General features: G+C 45.2%; 1 protein-coding gene across 7 annotated transcripts in view; it reads right to left on the reverse strand.

Moving 5' to 3' along the window:
- LOC139280046 (doublecortin domain-containing protein 1-like) overlaps positions 1 to 20930 on the reverse strand; it is a 761217-nt gene that overhangs the window by 459221 nt on the left and 281066 nt on the right. For all 7 annotated transcript variants that reach the window (XM_070899504.1, XM_070899503.1, XM_070899506.1 and 4 more), the window contains 2 exons: positions 19326 to 19400; positions 15798 to 15955 (listed from right to left, as the gene is read on the reverse strand). In XM_070899504.1, coding sequence (XP_070755605.1) covers positions 15798 to 15955; positions 19326 to 19400 — 233 coding nt within the window. The remainder of the gene's footprint in view (positions 1 to 15797; positions 15956 to 19325; positions 19401 to 20930) is intronic.

Genomic DNA, 20930 nt, shown 5'->3' on the forward strand with positions numbered 1-20930 from the left:
AGAAGCCGGTCCAGTTCGTGTTCAATCTTTTCCCTCATCACATAAGGCACAGCTCTAGCCTTGTGATGGACCGGTCTGGCATCCTGTGTGATGTAGATTTTAACTTTAGCCCCTTTGAAGGTGCCCACACCTGGCTGAAAGAGATGTTCAAAACGACTTAGAACTGTTGAGCAGGAGGTCCATTCCTCTGACGACATGGCGTGAACATCATCCCATTTCCAATTTAGTTTTGCCAGCCAGCTTCTCCCCAACAGTGCTGGGAGATCTCTGGGGACAATCCACAGGGGAAGTCGGTTCACCGTCCCTTTGTGTGTGACTGAGAGCATGGCGCTGCCAAGGACTGGGATGATTTCTTTGGTATAGGTCCTTAGTTTGGTGTCGATCCTTGCGAGTTTTGGTCTGTTGCTTTTGTGCGTCCACAGCTGTTCAAATTGTTGAGCGCTCATGAGAGATTGACTAGCTCCCATGTCCAGTTCCATGTTGACGTGTATCCTATTGAGTAGGACCCTCATCATTATTGGAGGCGCCTTGTTGTAAGAACAGTGGACATTGATTGTGTTGACCTGCTGTACCTCGATGTCCCGGGCACTGTCCCCATCGTCTTCTGGTCCGCTTTCCGACCCTTCCGATTCGTATACCAGCTGAGCTGCTGTTTTTCTTCACATGCGAGCCAGATGCCCTGTATAGTTGCAGTTTCTGCAAACAGCATACTGAAATCGACACCCCCTTGTTGAGTGCCTTCCCCCACATCTCCAGCACAGACCGCTTCCATTGTTTCCGAAGGATGAGCTGCGTCTGGCTGATCTCTCTTGAGCTTCTCTCAGTCTGTAGTTGATTGCTCGCATTGTGGATTAATGAGGTGTGAATGGCCGTTCATGTGGCCCTTGATGGCTTCTTGCACCACTGCCTGCTGTTGAAGGCCTGCTCCCCTGCCTTTGTCTGTGTGTGGGGGTAGCGGCATGTTTCACGCTGTGAACTCCTTGTTCCGATGCTTCGTTAGTTGTCGTACCCGCAGCATAGATCAATCTCGTTTCTTCTTCTCCTGCCAAGAATGTCTGTGCGACCAGTGCTGCTGCCTCTAGGGTCAAGTTCTTGGTCTCTATAAGCTTTCGGAATATGCCTGCGTGGCCTATTCCTTCAATAAAAAAGTCTCTCAGTACTTCTCTCCTTAGTTCATCGGAGAACTCACATAAACTAGCCAGCCTCCGAAGTTCCGCCACAAAGTCGAGTATGCTCTGGCCTACACAGCGTCTGTAGTTGTAGAACCTGTGTCTGGCCATGTGTCGGCTGCTCGCTGGCTTCAGGCGGTCTCTCACCAGTGTGCTCAACTCCTCAAACGACTTGCTTGCTGGTTTCTCGGGTGCCAGCAGGTCCTTCATTAAGGCGTTTGTTTTCAAGCCACAGCTGGTCAAGAGATGGGCTTTTCTCTCGTCTGCCTTATCGTCGCCCAATCAGTCTTTGGTTACAAAGCTTTGCTGGAGCCTGTCTATAAAGTCCTCCCAATTGTCTCCAGCATTTTATTTCTCATCTGAGCCGTTGGTAGCCATTCTGTGGATTCTGTGATCCCGTAACTCGTCGCCACTATAAAGTCCTGACCCTACAGTACAGACTTACACGAGGCACATGCTGAAGTCAAGGTCACTCTGGACCTGCACCTTTATTTCACAGCTCTCGAGTGCCACACCTGCCTGAGACCTGCCTTTATATACCTGTGTGGAACAGGTATGCAGTGTCTCCTGCAAGTGCACCCCTGGTGGTAAAGTATGCTTGTGGTTACAGGTCATATCTAGTTACAGTAATGTATAGCATCGTAAGATACAGTTATATACAGTAGTGTAAGATACATGACACAGAAGATCTTGGCTGGTCCAAGTCCTAATCTGGCAGGCCGTAACAGGTGATTTATCATTTGCAAACGCTTCCATGACCATCAACAAGTCTGCGGGCTGCGCCACCATCAACACGTTTGCAGGCTGTGCCATTTCCACCCCCATGGTGGGCAATGGTAGCTGACTGAGAGCACCCGCACAGTTCTCGGTGCCTGGCCTTCGGCGGATGGTATAGTTATACGCTGATAGCGCGAGTGCCCAGCTTTTTTTGCAGTATTTATTCCCTTGTTTTCAGCGAACAGGGATATTAGGGGCTAGTGATCGGTTTCCAGCTCAAATTTGAGGCCAAACAGGTACTGATGCATTTTCTTTACCCCGAACACACATGCTAATGCCTCTTTCTCAATCATGCTGTTAGCCCTCTCGGCCTTAGACAAGCTTCTGGAGGCATACGCGACAGGTTGCAACTTCCTCGCAACGTTAGCTTGTTGTAATACACACCCGACTCCGTACGATGACGTGTCACATGCTAGCACAAGTCTTTTACTTGTTTTTTTTCCCCATACCCAGTTCTCACCTTTACGCAATAACACATGTAGGGGCTCTAAGAGAGTGCTTAACCCCGGAAGGAAGTTACGAAAATAGTTGAGGAGTCCCAGGAACGACCGCAGTTCCGTGACCTTCTGTGGCCTGGGCACATTCCTGATAGCTTCTGTCTTGGCGTCTGTGGGCCGAATGCCATCCGCCGCGATCTTTCTCCCCAAAAACTCCACTTCTGTTGCCATGAAGACACATTTCGACCTCTTCAGCCGTAGCCCTACGCGCTCCAGTTGCTGGAGGACCTCCTCCAGGTTTTGTAGGTGCTCGGCGGTGTCCCGACCTGTGACCAATATATCGTCCTGAAAAACCACTGTGCCTGGTACCGACTTGCATAGGCTCTCCATGTTTCTCTGGAAGGTCGCTGCAGCCGACCAAATTCCAAATGGGTATCTGTTGTAGATGAACAGTCCCTTGCGCGTATTGATGCAGGTGAGGCCCTTCGAAGACTCCTCCAGCTCCTGCGTCATGTAGGCCAAAGTCAGGTCGAGCTTGGTGAACATCTTGCCTCCTGCCAGCATCGCAAATAGGTCGTCTGCCTAAGGTAGCGCATATTGGTTCTGTAGTGAGAAACGATTAATAGTTACTTTATAATCACCGCAAATCCTGACCGTGCCATCACTTTTGAGTGCTGGAACAATCGGGCTGGCCCACTCACTGAATTCCACTGGGGAGATGATGCCCTCATGTTGCAGCCTGTCCAGCTCGATTTCCACTCTCTCCCTCATCATGTGAGGTACCGCTCGCGCCTTGTGGTGAATGGGTCGTGCCTCTGGGACCAAGTGGATCCGCACCTTCGCCCCGGAAAAGTTTCCAATGCCTGGCTCAAAAGGGAAGGAAATTTGTTAAGAACCTGGGTACATGAGGCCTCATCGACATGTGATAGCGCTCGGATGTCATCCCAGTTCCAGCGGATTTTGCCCAGCCTGCTCCTTCCAAGCAGTGTGGGGCCATCGCCTGGGACAATCCAGAGTGGCAGTTCATGCACCATGCCCTCGTAGGTGACCTTGACCATGGCGCTGCCCAGGACAGTGATAAGCTCTTTGGTGTACGTTCTCAGTTTCGTGTGGATGGGGCTCAGGGCTGGTCTGAGTGCCTTGTTGCACCACAGTCTCTCAAACATCTTTTTACTCATGATGGATTGGCTATCGCCAGTGTCCAGTTCCATGGCTACGGGTAAGCCATTCAATTTTATATTTAGCATTATAGGTGGACATTTTGTCGAAAATGTGTGCACCCCTTGTACTTCAGCATCTGCCTCCTCTCTCTGAGATTCGAAATTGCTTTGATCCACCATGAACCGATCTTCCTCTGCCAGGTGGTGGTTATCAGGTTTTGCAGAGCTTGCATCTCATCTGCAAGCTCGTTGGAGTTGGAACATTGTTCCACAGCTCTTGCAATCATACCCTTTGAAACGGCATGAATAGGCTGAATGGAAGCCTCCACAACGCCAACAAGGTGTGAATTGCCTTGCATTCATCATTTGTTGCGGACTCTGAGTCATCTGGATCACCTGAGGCCTGCTGGCAGTTGCAGACTCGTGGTTTCTGCCCTGTACATTTCTGCTCGCAAACACAGTTCCAGTTAATTTATGAACATTGCTAGCACTTGTGTGCTGAGAGATTTGTTTGGTGTTATCACTGGTGGACATAAACGCCTGTGCTATCGCAATGGCCTTACTGAGGGTCGGTGTCTCTACAATCAAAAGTTTTCATAGGATGGTCTCGTGGCCAATGCCCAGTACAAAAAAGTCTCTGAGCATTTGCTCCAGGTAGCCATCAAACTCACATTGTTCTGCAAGTCACCTTAGCTTGGCGACGTAGCTTGCCACTTCCTGACCTTCAGATAGCTTGCACGTGTAGAACCAATACCTCGCCATCAGCATGCTCCCAAACCAGTGTACACCACTCCTCATATGACTTATCTGTGGGTTTCACCGGAACCAGAAGATTCTTCATGAGGCTGTAGGTCAGTGCCCCACAGACCATGAGGAGGACTGCTCTCCTTTTTGCAGTGCTTCCTTCTCCATCCAGCTCGTTGGCTACAAAGTACTGGTCTAGCCATTCGACATAGGTTTCCCAGTGCTCACCCTCTGAGAACGCCACCAGGATGCCCACAGTTTGCTGCATCTTTGCATTGGATTCGTATACTCGTCGCCAGTTATTGTGTTCCTAACACAGATGAGACTGCACACAGTGGGGTTAAAGTAACAGTGACCTCAGTCTTTATTAAGACACTCCAGAGTGAGGAACAGGCCTTAGGTGCCGGCTTATATACAGTGCTCCCAAGGGATACAGGGATCCCTTAGGACTTCAGGGGATGGAACATGGGAGTGCATGCTTTACAGATACACAACATGCCCCACCTGTGATAGAGACTGTAGATCTAGCATTGATCTAATCAGTCACCTTAGAACTCATTTTAGTGTGGAAGCAAGTCATTCTCAACTCCGGGGAACTGCCTAATAAGAGGAGGGAGTTTGTAGGTCACTTTTGAACTTAGTGTCGAGATTGCAAACAGCATCATGAACTTTTCCGCAGCAGAGGAGAAGCCTTGATTGAGCACGTGTGTTGCAAATGGGCTCAGTACTTTTGATTCAGAGCATGACTGCTCTCCCTGCAGTGGCAATAGGAGGTGTCAGTGCCACTCACAGTCCCATGATCTTCAACTTCCCATGCAAGCTTTCTGATTATCGTCTTGTTCAATGACATTATGAAAGCCAATGGAATTAGCATGGGCCCATTGACAAGGTAAGGTTTAAAATTAATATTTCACTAAGGTCACTATATGGAGCAATAGAATCGCAGCCTGTTTTGATCAGTACACAAATACAATTTCTTTCCAATAGCGAAAGAAGATGCAAGTTCCTCTGTTCCGCCTCAAACGAACTGATAGCTCAGTAGTGCTTGGAGAATGGAGAAATCACAAATTTTCCCGTATTTAGGACTAACGGCAGGTGATAAGTTATAACATTTGCTAAGTAATTCTCACTTATTTCTATTAACTAATAACAGCCGAGATCTCAGGTTAGATATCGGTTGCTGTATTCTTATGAAGCCTGCTGATTCTGTTATCAGCCCAAGAATAGTGTAAACAGAGAATCGCTGGGCAATGACAAATCCAATTTGAATAAAAATGATTTTAATTGAATTCACTGGCCTGTGTTGTGACCCTAGGGAAGGACATAACTACAGTGTCTCAGTTCACATGATATTCCTTTCCCGGCACAAATACATGGGGTTCATTTTCTGCCCAGTAATATTCCCAAACAAACATTTAATGCACTTGTACTAAATCCATCTGCACTAAAAAGTGCTCAGAGGGATTTAGTACGAGTCTGTTAAGCACTCGAATAGGAACAGGGCTGCTCAGAAAATAAATCTATTGCATCATAGCGGTTTGCAGCAAAGCAAGAAGCCACTGAACTGATTGGGTCAGTGTCAATTCTTCGCTAGGGCAATTTAAAACTGATCCCACTGTCCTGCTCTCTCCCCATCACCTCTGAGTCAAAAGGTTGTGGGTTCAAGTCCCACTCCAGAGCCTTGAGCACAAAAAATCTAGGCTGACACTCCCAGTGCAGTACTGAGGGAGTGCTGCACTGTCGGAAGTACCGTCTTTCAGATTAGGCATTAAACCGAGGCCCTGTCTGCCCTCTCAGGTGGCCGTAAAAGATTTCATGGCACTATTTCGAAGAAGAGCATGGGGAGTTCCCCCGGTGTCCTGGGCCAATATTGATCCCTCAATCGACATCACCAAACAGATTATCTAATCAGTATCACCTTGCAACAGCTTTTGTGGGAACTTGCTGTGCGACAATTGGCTGCCGCATCTCCCACATTACAATTGTGACTACATTTCAAAAAGTACTTCATTGGCTGTAAAGCAGTTTGGGACGTCCGGTGGTCGTGAAAGGTGCGATATAAATGCAAGTCTTTCTTTTTTCCCTGTACCATCCTCTGCTTCAAATATTTCTCTAATTTTCACTTATAAGATGCAGTGGCCTCAATCAATTCTCTGTAGCGAAGGATTTCATGCTCCAAGCACCCTCTGTGTAAAGAAAAGCCAGCATCTTAAATGTGATATACTGAGAGGTGGCATGACAGGTTGAGAAAGTGGTTAAAAAAGCATATGGGATCCTGGGCTTTATAAATAGAGGCATAGAGTACAAAAGCAAGGAAGTTATGATGAATCTTTATAAAACATTGGTTCGCAACAACTGGAGTATTGTGTCCAATTCTGGGCACCGCACTTTAGGAAGGATGAGAAGGCTTTAGGAAGGTTGCAGAAAAGATTTACAAGAATGGTTCCAGGGATGAGGGATTTCAGTTACGTGGATAGATTGGAGAAACTGGGGTTGTTCTCCTTAGAGCAAGAAGATTTAGAGGAGATTTGATATACAGCGGACATCTTAAAGCGCTGGAGAAGTACCACCAGCGCTGCCTCTGCAAGATCCTGCAAATCCATTGGCAGGACAGATGCATCAACGTCAGTGTTCTCGCTCAGGTCAACATCCCCAGCATTGAAGCATTGACCATGCTCGATCAGCTCCATTGGGCGGGCCACATCGTCTGCATGCCCAACACAAGGCTCCCAAAGCAAGCGCTCTACGGCACATCAAGCAAGCCCCAGGTGGACAGAAGAAATGCATCAAAGACACCCTCAAAGCCTCCTTGACAAAGTGCAATATCCCCACAGCCTCCTGGGAATCCCTGGCCCAAGACCGCCCAAAGTGGAGGAAGAGCATCCGGGAGGGCACTGAGCACCTCGAGTCCCATTGCCGAGAGCATGCAGAAACCAAGCGCAGACAGCAGAAGGAGTGTGCATCAAACCAGGCTCCCTGACCACCCTTTTCTTCAATGACTGTCTGTCCCACCTGTGACAGAGACTGTAGGTCCTGCATTAGACTTCTCAGTCACCTGAGAACTCACTTTTAAAGTGGAAGCAAGTCATCCTCGACTCCGATGATGATGATGATTATAGAGATGTTCAAAATCATGATAGGTCTAGACAGAGTAGATAGAGAGAAACTGTTCCCATTGACGGAAGGGTCGAGAACCAGAGGACACAGATTTAAGGTGATTGGCAGATGGTCCAAAGGTGTCAAGAGGGAAAACTTTTTTACGCAGCGCATGGTTAGGATTTGGAATGCACTGCCTGAAAGAGTGGTGGAGGCAGACTCAAATGTGACTTTCAAAGGGAAATTAGATAAGTACCTGAAAGAAAAAAATTGCAGGGCTATGGAGAAAGGGCGAGGGAGTGGGACTAACTGAAATGCTCTTGTAGAGAGCCGGCATGGACTAAACGAGCTCAATGGCCTTCTTCTGTGCTGAAACAAACGATTCTATGATAGAACCCCCAAGTATTATGTACAACAGCAAATTGTAAAACTGCACACCAATTTTAAATAAAAATATCTCTGTCTCATTGACCACTGCAAGATGTTACCATCGCAATGGCTCAGTAGAGTTGGCTTGATTTGCAGCGAGTAGCACCTCAAAGATAGCGTGCAGGAAATTGCCAAAAACAAAACAGACTTTCCTTCACCTCCAACATATTTCTCAAAATACCAATTTAATCACTCAGCATAATTTGCTGGTTCCATGAAAAATCACGCTTCTGTCCCAAGCTGTTGTAGATTCTGCCCTTTCAACGCAAGAGGTATGTCACCAAATTGTTCTACAGGGTAACAAATTCTGTGCTGTGTCAGCTGTGACTCTTGCTTCTGAATCAGAAGGTTGGGGGTTTAAGTCCCGCTCCACAGAGACAAAAATCTAGGCTAACACTCCAGTGCAATGCTGAGGGAGTGCTGCACTGTCGGAGGTGCCGTCTTTTGGATGAGATGTTAAATCGAGATCTCGTCTGCCCTCTCAGGTGGATGTAAAAGATCCCATGACACCATTTCAAAAAAGAGCAGGAGAGTTATTCCCGGTGTCCTGGTCAATATTTATACCTCAATCAACATTACTAAAACAGATTATCTGGTCATTATCACATTGCAGTTTGTGAGAGCTTGCTGAGGGCAAATGGGCTGCCGTGTTTCTGACATTACAACAGTGACCACACTTCAAAGGTACTTAATTGGCTGTAAAGCACTTTGGGACGTCCTGAGGTTGTGAAAGGCACTATATAAATGCAAGTCTTTCTTTCAAGAAAAAGTGTCATACAAGAGATCTTAGTGTGACTATAGAAGGAAGCAATGATGTTTCTGCACTACTGTTTGCATCTAATGTTACTTATGTATTTTCTGGACTTCTGGGGGCCAAAATTTCCCACTCGCCCGAAATTGGGCGCGTTTATGGTTTTTACCGCCGCGGTGGTTGAGGTGGCCTCTTGAGCGAAATTCTGCTCTTTGGGTTTTTTCAGAGGAATCAGAAGTCGCTCATAAAAGGAGCCTAAGTTGGGGCAGTGAGTACACCAGAGGGGCGGAAGTTGGGGCGAGGAGCAGAGTGGCCACCGCTGTCAGTCATCAATGTAGCGCTGATGACATCATCATGGCACCGCGTCACCACGGCTCTCCTCTTCACTTGAAGGGGAAGCTTCCGTGATGCTTTAACTTCAGTCCACTGGGCCACCAGGGAGGGTTTCTGCCGGGCCAGCGGCCTGGCACCCAAAAGGGGGTGCTGGGCTGCCTGTTGGCGGCCCGGCCGAACCCGGGGGCATAATTGTTGGCCCGACATGCCAATCGGCTGACAAAAAAAAACATGGCGGCAGTGACAGTAGGTCTTCCCCTTTAAGGAGAGCCATACCGCCATTACAGAAGGCTCAGCCTCACTGCACCACCGCGAAAAAGCAGGTTTTGGCAGCGCCCGGCAGACCGAAGATTTTCACGGCGGAATTTCGTCGTTGGGGGTGGGGTCGATCGGCGGTGCGCACTCTGATGACACACTTGGGACGGATCGGCAGCAGCAGAACAGTAGCGGGGGTGGGGGGGGTGGGAGAGTGGGTCACTGCCAGGATACCGCTGGAGTGGAATTTTAATAATGGCGACCATTACGCGAAAAGTCGGCGGCCTTTGCACACCGCAGAGTGGCCGCCGATTTCTGGTGTTAAGGGGCCTTAAGGAAAGGGGAAATTTCGGTCCCCTGTTGTTTTAATTAAAAAACACATCTGGAAAATGTTTATCAAAAGCTTTCAGTGCAAACCATTACATGCCTACAAAATGCGGCTGGCTGTATCAGCAAACTAATGCTCAATACCACACGTATGATACACTTTGTCCGGTATTTTAGTGGAGGTGTTAACACCTGTGTTAAAGTAGTAGGCAATATATAAGCACATTAAGCACTTCCCTGCTAATTTTGCCAACAGTAATTTCTAAGATATGGGATCCTCAAGCTCAAGCTTGCTGCTGCTTCCAAAATGGTCATATGGAAGCAGCATTTTTGAAATGCTGGCCCTTGTTCCAATAATGTTCCTTTAAAATGTAGAGGTGGAAATATCCATCTGTGTGTGTGTGTGTGTGTGTGTGTGTGTAGATTATCCAAGTTCAGCTACTGGTGTGGAGCCTATCCGACCGACGTAAATAAATTTTTGGCGTAAATTAAAATATCCAAGTTTCCGCAAAGTTTCTGCGCCAATGTAACTCAGTTAGATATGATTTTTTTAAGTCAGTATTTTTTTGCGTCATAAGGAGCGTAACCTGATGTTTGCACCAATGCTTGGACCATTCAGAAAGCTACTTCTAATACTCCCAAGATTGTCGGTCAGTTCACTGTTGTCTGCTGCATGCTGCATAACTTAGCCATCATGAGGCAGCAGCAGCTGGTAGTAGAAGACCCACTGAGGTGAGAGTGGCTGATGATGAGGAGGAAGAGGCAGTTGACGAGGAGGAAGAGGAGGAGGACAAGGAAGCCATGCAACTACCTGAAGCTGGAGCACGACGGCGGAGGAGAGCGGGATGTCATGCCCCTTTAACGACTGCTCGAGCCTTGCACCAGCAACTCATCCGTGAACACTTTGCTGCCTGAAGGCTCAGCGGCAACTATTCCAAATGGACTGTGTTTACTGTTTGGACCTGTTCCGTAATGTTGTGTTGTGTTAATGGAACAAATAATAGAAATGATTCTTCTTCAGTTAAAAAAATTGTTAATAATGGAACAAATAATGGAAATGATTCAGTTACAATTTAAAATATATTTTATTCAAAAGTTTAACTTTAATAAAAATATTTTTGTATCAAACTTTAAAGTTTTCAGTTAAGATCACTTACAAACTCTAAGATCACTTAAAAATATTAAGATCATTCACAAACCTTAAAACTTGTAAATTTATATAACTTACAAAAAACTTTTAATTGAGAACAGGTACGACAGTAACAACAATAATAATAACAACAGCAGCAAAGAAAGGCTGCACAAATCTCTCCTCCACCTTATTTTAAGACCGCCCGCTGCGCTTGGTCTTGTTGACACCACCCCTGCCCGCAGGTGGTGGCGCAGTGTTTCTCGGGTTGGTACCAAGCTTATTCTTTCAAACATCTCGGGTAATGGGCACTCCTTGATGGCAGTGGGGGGATGGCAGGAGTAATGTGGAAGGCCCAGCTTGGGCCTCTTCAGAGGCTGGTCTAGGGATTGGAGTGGGAGTGGCAGTTGATTCTGTCAATGGCTGTGGGATCTGAGCGTGTAACCTTATTGCAGCAGCTAACTTAGAAATTCACACCCTCATGTGCCCTGACAGTGTATCAACTACCTGCAACATTCTCTCCCTCATGTTTGCCGACAGTGTATCAGCTACCTGCAACATTCCCTCCCTCATGTGCCCGGACAGCGTTCCCATTTCTCGTGAGAGTGTTGTTACTTCTCCCGTCAGTCCCGATACCTCATCACCCATCCCACTGATGGTGTGATCGCATAAGGTCAATGTTCTCCGCATTCATTGCCATCACTTGAACCGCATCTTTTAGATCCTGCACCTCAGGAGAGCACTGTCGAGCTCTCCTTCCCCTCCACACCTTGGGTGTGGCTCGCTGCATCCCACTGGGACCCGCAGCCTCGGACGGTGGGGCCCTGGGTGTGCCTCGCTGCACCCCACTGGAATCCTCAGCCTGAGAAACCATAGAATGTCCCAACACTCGTACCACTCAGGAAAGGGCCTGGCACCTCAATGGGTGGCACCTGCACCTCCTCCAGTGAGTACAACAGTGGCGGCTTCATCCATCCCCTCCCCCTGCCCCTCACCCCCATGCTCTTGGTCTGGAAGCTGTTCTCCTCTTCAGGCTCGTCCACGTCTGAATCTTCTTCTGCATTGACTTCAGCCTCACGTTCTGCAAAATATAACAGAACAGACAAATGGTTGGCAGCAGAGGAGGGGGCAGGATGGCACGAGTACCACACAGGTTGGCACACAGTGCAGGCAGCAGGCTTATTTGAAGGACCACGATGAATGATAGCACATTGCATCAACCACAGCGTAACTGACGGAGACATCCCCATGAGCCGAAGCATGGCTAGCCCACGCAGTACTGAACATTTAGCAAAGCCAGACTGTGGAATTTGCAGGACTTACCCTCTCCCTCGAGTGTGGGCCCAGCTTGTGCAGTGGTGGTTGCTTTTCTCCAGGTAGGACCCATCAAATCAGCGACCCTGTCTTCCAAGTGTGTCAGTGGGTGCAGATTTGCCAGGCCTTCTCCTGTTTGAGTTCTTTTCCTTTTGGTGTGTGCCACCTTCCTCTGCAAAGATAAAATTATAACTTTTTAGAGAGGCTGTCTTTCTGCTGGGTGGGACATATACAGATAGTCACATTTACAATTTCAATTCCACTGAAGAAATGAAAATATTACTTACACTAACTACTTGACCAAGGTCCTGCCACTTCTTTTTGCACTGGCCTCCATATCTCAGGATGGTCACCATTGCACAGTAATCTTCTGCAACTTGGTTCCAGTGTTTCTTCATTTCTTTTGGTGAGACTTTTATGTGACCTCTGCTAGTGTCCAGCTCATGCCATCTGGTCTCAATTACAGTAACCAGTGCCGCCACTTCATCCTGTGAGAAATTCTTGGTCCTTGAGCTACGTTGCATATTGTATTGCAGCTCCTATTTTTCCCACTGAGATTTAAAGTTCTCACACACAACTGGCTCCTTAAAAATGGCCTAATGAAGACTGGGAGCTGTACTGGGCATGCACGCCCATAGCAGTCATGTCAAAAACATCATTTTTTTTGTCGCGCATGCACAGAAGGAGGGGGCATTGTTTTTTCAGCGCAGACATTAGGCTTCACCCCCCGAAGCTAAAGGACAGGCTGCGCGGCGCTAATTTCAAAAATTAGAATGGGGAAACTTGCTAGTTATTTTTTTTGGAGTAGTCGGGGCCAAAAATAACCGTTGTAACTCTGGCAATACGCCAAAAATCGGCATGGGGAAAATTGAGCCCATAGAACCTCACTGGACAGGAGCATGGGTTTGAGATATAGTTATGATCCTACAGGCTGATACTGGGACCCAGATCCCTGTCTCATGAAGTGCCATGCCAGGGGCAGTGCCTTACAGAATTTCCCCCAAAATGGTTGCACAAGGAGATATTATGGGCCAGAAGCATCTGCTTAAGAAACTCTTACATAAGAACATAAGAAATAGGAGCAGGAGTAGGCCATTTGGCCCTTCGAGCCTGCTCCATTCAATAATATCATGGCCTCAACTCCACTTCCCTGCCTCCTCCCTGTCATGTATGTAACCACAATGTAACACCACAGTATTACTGTATACACACAACCTAGATGCATACCTTGAACACAAGGGATGAACTTGTGGGAGACACTCCTTACCTGATCTCCCAGGTATATAAAGGGAGGTCCCACGCAGGGTCATCACTTGTGGAGTGCTGTGAATAAAGAGTTGAGGTCACAGAGTGACCTTGTCCCCAGAATGTGCCTCGTGTGGTTTCATGCTGTAGAGTAAGGACTTTACACTCCCCATAACTCTTGACTCCCTTATCGTTCAAAAATCTTGATTACGTAAATTTTCCAGAATTCCCACACAAAGGAACATTTATCCAATAATTATTTAGAGAAGTAACTAGAACTATCACCACAGAATAAAACGGAATATATAGCTGCAAAAGATAAAAGGGGCCAAAATTCAGTGTCTCAGAAAGATCCGTTACTGCCCGTTTGCAGCGGTCATACGGCGGAATCCCGTGGCCACTGTTTTATGGTCAACTAGCCCTCCGACCCAAATTCAAGAGGGGATTTTTATGCCTGGATCCAATTCTGCCCCACGCAGCGCCGCTCTCCCTCACCTGAAAAATACACCGACCCAAATTCAGTTTTTAAAAATCGCTGCGCAGCTGCGAGGTGCCCACGACAGATTTTTCTGTTGGTGCACTTTCTCCTCACTGTGTGCAGCCAGACTTCCCGATCGGCCGGCAAAATAGTGCCCACAGGTTAGACCGGGCCACCAACTTGGGTGGGAGGCTGTTGGCCCAGTGGCCGAAGATATAAAGTGACGGATTCTCTCCCCTTTAACGGAGAGGAGAGGAGAGAGCGTGGTGACGCACACGCGCTGTGACGTCACCACTGCTCCACCACTGAGTGACAGCAGTAGATTTCCGGTCTCGCCCCAAATTCAGCCCCTCAACCTACCTTACCGCTGAACTCCCGTCCCCACTATGACTGACTTCCGGCCCAATGTCAAGAAAAAACCTAAGTGATGAAAATCAACGCACTCGACAAAAAAACAATTTTTTTTAAAAGGTAGCTGCGCCAGCTTTCTTGCGGCCCTGAATTTCGGCCCCAAAGTATTCTGGAAAAATTGTAATTTTCCACAAACAGCTTCATGCTTCCACAGGTTAAAAAAAAACAAATCCCAAATCTTTACATCCTTAAAGGAGAATAGGAAATGAAGGCAACAATTTTTCAATAACCGGGGGTGGCAAAATTATGGTACAGATTACCAGCAAGGGTTGAGCAGAAAGCCAATGGCAGCTTTTATCGAAGGATGGTGTACTATTAAGAGAGGGGATTACAGGGTGTAATTCATTCCATAATTACAGTATGGAATCTGATTTTAGGTTTGGAAAGGTTAGGCTCGGATCAGAGAATCTGAGAATTTTACAGCACAGAAAGAGGTTATTCATCCCAGTGTATCTATGCTGGCTCTCCAAAAGACCTATCCACTTAGTTCCACTCCCTCGTCCCTTCCCCATACCCTTTAAAAAATTATTTTTCAAATTCTTCTTCCTTCGTATGGTAGTAGCAAAGCATCTCAAATGTCAAGAGCCAAGTTGGATATCCAGGTCAAAGCTTCCGTTGTAACAGCGTGGATGTCTTATAGGCTGCCTGCGAATTTCAAATATTTATCTACTTCAAAGCTACATCACCTGATGGTCTTCTCTCATCCAAAATATTATGTTACTATGGGCTAGAATGTGCACTTGTTCACCGCCTGGTTTCTCAGCGATATTGGCCGTTTTGGGCGAGAACCTGGTTGGCGAAAAATTCCCCAGCTGAGGCACGCCAGCGGTTTCAAAGTACTGCTGGGGAACGGACCGCCGGTGTACAACATCCACAGATCGCCCTGGTGCAATTTTTGGTTGAGCAAGGACCCGTAGGTAAGTATGAAAAAAAAAATTTTAAATACCCTCGAGAATCAGCGGAGCTGGGCAATAGGTAAGTAGGTCTGCAAGATAAAGGTAAGTGATTGGTTTTTTACCAGTTATTTTCAAAATCTGTTGGAGTGATTGAAGTTAAAAGTGTGTTGGGAATGTTTTTTGGATTTTTTAGTTAGGTTTTTTGAAAAATTATTTTTATTCTTTTCCTTGTGTTAGGCCTAACCCGCAGCCTCGGTGTAAATTTTTGTAGATTTTTTAATTTTTCGACCATTTTCTTTAGGCACAACCCAATCTAGCTGAAATTGCACTTTTTCACCCAGACTGGGGGTGCAAGGCCCATATTTTTCACTGGGCAGACTTAAAAAAATTTTTTTTGAGAAGTTTTCGCCGCCGATATTCTTCCCAGCCGTAGCGATTTTTTGGGTGAAATCGGGTGCTGGCGGGCCTTGGCGAAATTCTAGCCCTGGTATTGTACTTCCAAATAAAGCAACGTTGAATCTTTGACAAACTTACTCTAAAATTGGAAAGGAAGTCGCCCGTGACAGCGAGTCACCAGAGAGGCACGATGCCCCATTTAAGCTCTCTGCAGCGATAATTGGTAAATATTGAACCAATAAGTGCTTCGCAACAATGCCCAGAGCCCCCACCGAAGTTGTAACAGTCATTTTCACCTAGATTTGTTCCAACATCTGTCTTTGTTGATGATGCCCAGCCCCAGGGCTTCAAAGGTATTTCAAAAATATCCAGAACATCAATCTCACATGAAACCGAAGGAAAACATCGAATGTCATTGAACAATAAATATCAGCACTGTCATCAGCTTACCTCTGGGCTGCAGTCCAAGGGTGTTTCTCTTCCAGTTTTTTTAAGAGTGCTGCAGTCAGCTGCAAATCACCCTCGAGGGACCCTCCCGGTATTAATTGGACTTCTGAAGCCCTGCAAACTTGATTGTGAATGCCCTTCCTGGGACTATTTGCAGAGACCTGAGTTTGAACACAATTATTACAACTTTTCATTAAATGGATACATGATTCCCTTTAATAAACAGTCATACTATTACAGTATTTAAGTCTCCATAAAGCACTCAAAAGGCACTGGCGTAATTACTTATCATGCTTCTAAAATCCTTACGGCTAACTGGCACAATTACTCACAATATTTCCCCAGCTAATGAAAGTAACTGAAGGCAGTGTGGGCAATTCTACGGTAATTAAAAAATCTTCAATCAGAGCCATTTTATGGAAAGACACTAATAAATGTATCACTGCAGATCAGACTAACTAATCCTAACTGACTTCATTTCCAACTAATTGGCATTTTGGGGGCACTATGGTAAGAGCAGTCAAATTGCTTGCAGTTGTGTGTATTTAATAGAGAAACTCAGGCACTCTCGTATCTCTGAACTTCAATGATATTGTTAAATGCAACCGATGTATTAAATGCTTAAAGTCAGCTATCATTTTGTGTTTTGACATTTTTTTTTAAAGAGTTAATATTGCAAAATAAAATATTATGATAAACACTTTGCAGGTTTAAAAAAAAACTCATCAAAATATTATTTAAAATAATGTTATTTTATCTAATAACTGCAGCATAAAAATCTTAAAAGCTCCAGATAAATAGAGAAGGAAGAAAGGAGAGCAGTGAATATTTGTTTCAAATTCATTCCTCAGGATGTGGGTGTCGCTGGCAAGGCCAGCATTTATTGACCATCACTGGTTGCCCTGAAAATGTGGAGGTGGGCTGCCTTTTTCTTGCGAGGCAACTTCAGAGAGCAGTTAAGAATCAACCATGCGGGTGAAGGACAGGAGTCACATATAGACCCAGACCGGGTAAGGATAGCAGGTTTCATTCCTTAAAGGGTGTTAATGAGCCAGCCGGATTTTTACGACAATCCAGCTTCATGGTCACCACAACTAATATCAGCTTTTTACATCAAGATTTCTTGAATACTGAATTCAAATTCTCAGACTGCTGTGCTGGGATTTCTAATCCCGTTCTCTGAATTATAATTATACAAAAATGGTGGGAAAATGGTGTGTGTCCCGCCGCCCCCCTCCCCCCTCCCCTCGGCCGCCCTCTGCAGGTTTCTGGAATTTCTCTGCTTTGGCCCTACACCTAGGTTTCTCAATGAATTAGAGAAAAGAGATAGGCTTAGCAATGTAGATATTATTCCATGTCCATGTTTAATGCTAAAATGTATTATCGTTTGACTCAACGAGAATGGTAGCTTAGTGGTTGTGTTACCAGACTAGTAATCCAGAGCCCTGGACTAACAATCCGAGACGTGAGTTCATAATCCCACCAAGGCAGCTGTGCAATTTAAATTCAGTTCATGAAATAAATTCTGGAATAACAAGCTAGTATTAGTAATGGAGACCACGAAATGACCAGACTGTCATTAAAAAAAAACCATCTGGTTCACTAATATCCTTTAGGGAAGGAAATCTGCCGTCCTTAACCAGTCTAGCCTATATGTGACTCCAGATTCACAGCAAACTGGTTGACTCTTAACTGCCCTCTGAAATGGCCTAGCAAGCCACTCAGTTGTATCAAACTACTCGGAAAAACCTCCACCTCATGGACTGCAGCGGCTCAAGGAGGCAGCTGACTTCTCAAAGGCAGTAAGTGATGGGCAATAAATGCTGCATTGCCAACAATGCCCACATCCCATGAATGAATAAAAATAAGTTAGGAAAAGATAGTTATAATTTGGCAGACAAATGCTCCTGCACTTTTCCAAGTGCTAATGAGCCATGAAAAATGTACAGACATTACATTATTTGTGTTACTTTTTTAAATAAATAAATACTTATAAAGTTGTGCCCTTCAGAAGGTTGCACTGCCATTCTACACATGCTGCTGCCTCCATCGAGCCCTGACAACATTATATCAGGCATGAATTTGGAGTCTGACTAAACAAATTGACATCTCTTGCTGCATGTTTACCAGACAGGTTATAAAACCGCTAGTCAAAGTCTTTCTGTCGAAATTATTTGAAGAAGAAATAGCTTTATTAAAACAACAGCCACTCGCATTATTAGATGATTTCTTCAGAAACTCAATGCATTTCTGACCACTTCATTACCCGAGTTAATGGGGTCTGAACACCTGTTCTTAAATGGAGCATTCTGGCTGGCTAGCCAACAATTGGTCAAGTTATGAAACAGAAAGGGGGTTGCTATTATTCAAGTGAGGGCACAGTGACATTATCGCATACCCAATCTCAGATACCACAGATTTATTGTTTAAAATCCTAGTTTTATGATATTTTAGAAAAATGTGCACGAGTTTGCATTTCAGCAGACATATAAAGGCCAGAAATGACATTTCAGTCAGCTACGTAACACGTTCCCATGGTGTTCAGTTGTTCACTATCGTAGGGAAGTTATTAACCCATTGAAAATAAACAGATAAATGTCTGTGTTAAACTAGCGGAGAAAGGAATGCCGTCCAGATGCTTTAAATGTTCGCACACTTGCATTACACCGTAATTTTTTAACTATAATGCTTTCTACGAAGTTGAGGTTTGCAGAGTGGGTCATCCCAGGGATAAGCACTTATCAAAACCTCTGCAGTGAGATGACGAATGCTATTTTAAAACAAGCCATAATTATTACCATTAAAAACAGAAAATGCTGAGAACGCTCAGCAGGTCGGGCAGCGTCTGTGGAAAGAGAAAAACCAAGAGTTAACGTTTCAGGTCAATGGCCTGATAGGCCAACAAAGGTCATCGACCTGAAATGTTAACTCTGTTTCTCTCTTCATAGATGCTGCCTGACCTGCTAAGTGTTCCCAGTGTTTTCTGTTTTTATTTCAGATTTCCAACAACTGCAGTGTAATGTTTGCACTGCGGCATTGTGAGTGGCTTAGCCAGTCACGTGATGTCCACAAGACTCAATAAAATCCAAGTCAGTTGGGTCTAGGTCATCCACGATGAGGTATGCAGTTGTGAGCCTAGTGGATGAACTGGTAATGTGTAGTGTGATTGTTAAACCTTTGTTAATAAACCAACTAGTTCTGAATAGCAATTTGTTGCCATTAATTCTTAAGCAAAGAATCCATGAAGCAAATACATTACACACAATATTTTGCTTTTGTTTTTAAATCATTACATGGTGAGCTGCATTTCAGACGGTGTTTCTATTTTGCAGGTTGCTTCTTTTCGTTTCTTGTAGTTCAATCCAAAACTAAGTATATAATTCTCAGAAAAGCAAGCTGGATTTACAGTGAATTATAACGTGCACTTGATCTCTCTTTATGGCTTTGCCTACAATTTCAGTCTCTCTTTTCCAACGCTGACCTCTTCTTCAAAACTGCCTAGCCATCCATGGACTAGGACTCAAAACGTACCTGGAACTCAGTCTGGGTCACGTCCACCTTTAACTTCAGTTCCCCCAGGTATGTGAGAGCCATTTCAGGGTAAGCCTGCAGGAAAAAGACACAGGAAGCTGAAGGGAACAGCTGGGACGTTACAGTATCTGTACAATTGGGCCAATACATAATTAAGAACAAAGAGAAAATACTTTCACTGGATGTCATCTACAGACTAACACGACAAAATGTTGGAAATAAAATTTCCGTCTTAGCGGGTCAGAATTTTGGCGACAGAAATTTTTTTTTTAAAAGAAAGAACTCACATTTATATAGCACCTTTCACAATCTCAGGAAATTCCAAAATGTTTCACAAATAATGAAGTAGTGTTGCTGTTGTAATGTAGGGAAACACAGCAGCCAATTTGCACAATGCAAGGTCCCATAAACAGCAATGAGATAAATAGTCAATTACGCTGTTTTAGTGATGGTGGTTAGATAAATATAGAACTCCCCTGTTCTTTTACGTCCACCTTAGCGGGCAAAAGGGGCCTCAAGTTAACATCTCATCTCAAAGATGTCATCTCCAACAGTGCAGCACACCCTCAGTACTGTATTGGAGTGTCAGCCAAGATTACATGTTTAAGTCCTGTAGCGGAATCTTCTGACTCAGAGGCTGATATCTTTTGGGAAGAATTGGATTTCATTCAGAGAATATAGAAATGTTCTTTACCTCCATTTAATCCTAGTTTAAAATATTCAGAGTATATTTGATTTGGTATGACCGAAAACTGCATGTCTGTATTAAAATTTAGCAGACGATTTCAGTTCTCGCTTAATTAAATAATAAACAGATAAATACTATAGTCTAGAAACTACTGTTCATGATATTAGTGGGCAAACAGCCAATTCTTTTCTACAGCATTTCACTGTCTGATATTTCAACACAGGCATTAACCCTCTGCTAAAGTAACAGGCAGCTGGATGTCGCATGAACGCGTGTCCGCTAATATCACCAAGAATAATTTCTAGGCTTCTAATCTTTCTGGTGTTCCTAGAAGTGCTGGGATATAGGTATAAGCTATACTTTTTACACAGTGTGCATGTTTTCTGTGGAGTCCCTGATGTTTCCCAGTGGGGACCCAGTGTGTTTCATCAGAGACTCCTGAATCTATGTAGAACGGTTGTATCAAATACATCAGGTTTCTTGCCTCCTTCCCCAATTTCATAGATCATCAGGTACTCCGCAAGAAATACACCCTCCATGCAAAATGTACAGCCCTAGGCAAAGACCATAGTTCCTCATCGGAATCCCTGGGGAGAGAAGAGTAACTGTATCACAGGGAGAGTGGCAAGATTGGCCAGCGAGCTTCATCTCCAGTACTTCCTAGTTACAAAAAAAGCTGGGTGCCTGGAAGCAGGATGCCTGCCTGCCTCCCTCTCACCCATAGAGTGGTACAATCGAGAGATGAGCCTTTAGATGGGCTAAATGTACGTTCTAACAGTATGGGGAGATGTTCAAAATGAATACTTAAGATTTTTCTAGTGCCCAGTGAGAATGAAAAAGACTTGGATTTATATAGCGCCTTTCACGACCACCGGATGTCTGAAAGCACTTTACAGCCAATGAAATGCTCTTGGAGT

Source organism: Pristiophorus japonicus, chromosome 14 (assembly GCF_044704955.1).
Source record: "Pristiophorus japonicus isolate sPriJap1 chromosome 14, sPriJap1.hap1, whole genome shotgun sequence".
NCBI classification, from domain to species: Eukaryota; Metazoa; Chordata; class Chondrichthyes; family Pristiophoridae; genus Pristiophorus; species Pristiophorus japonicus.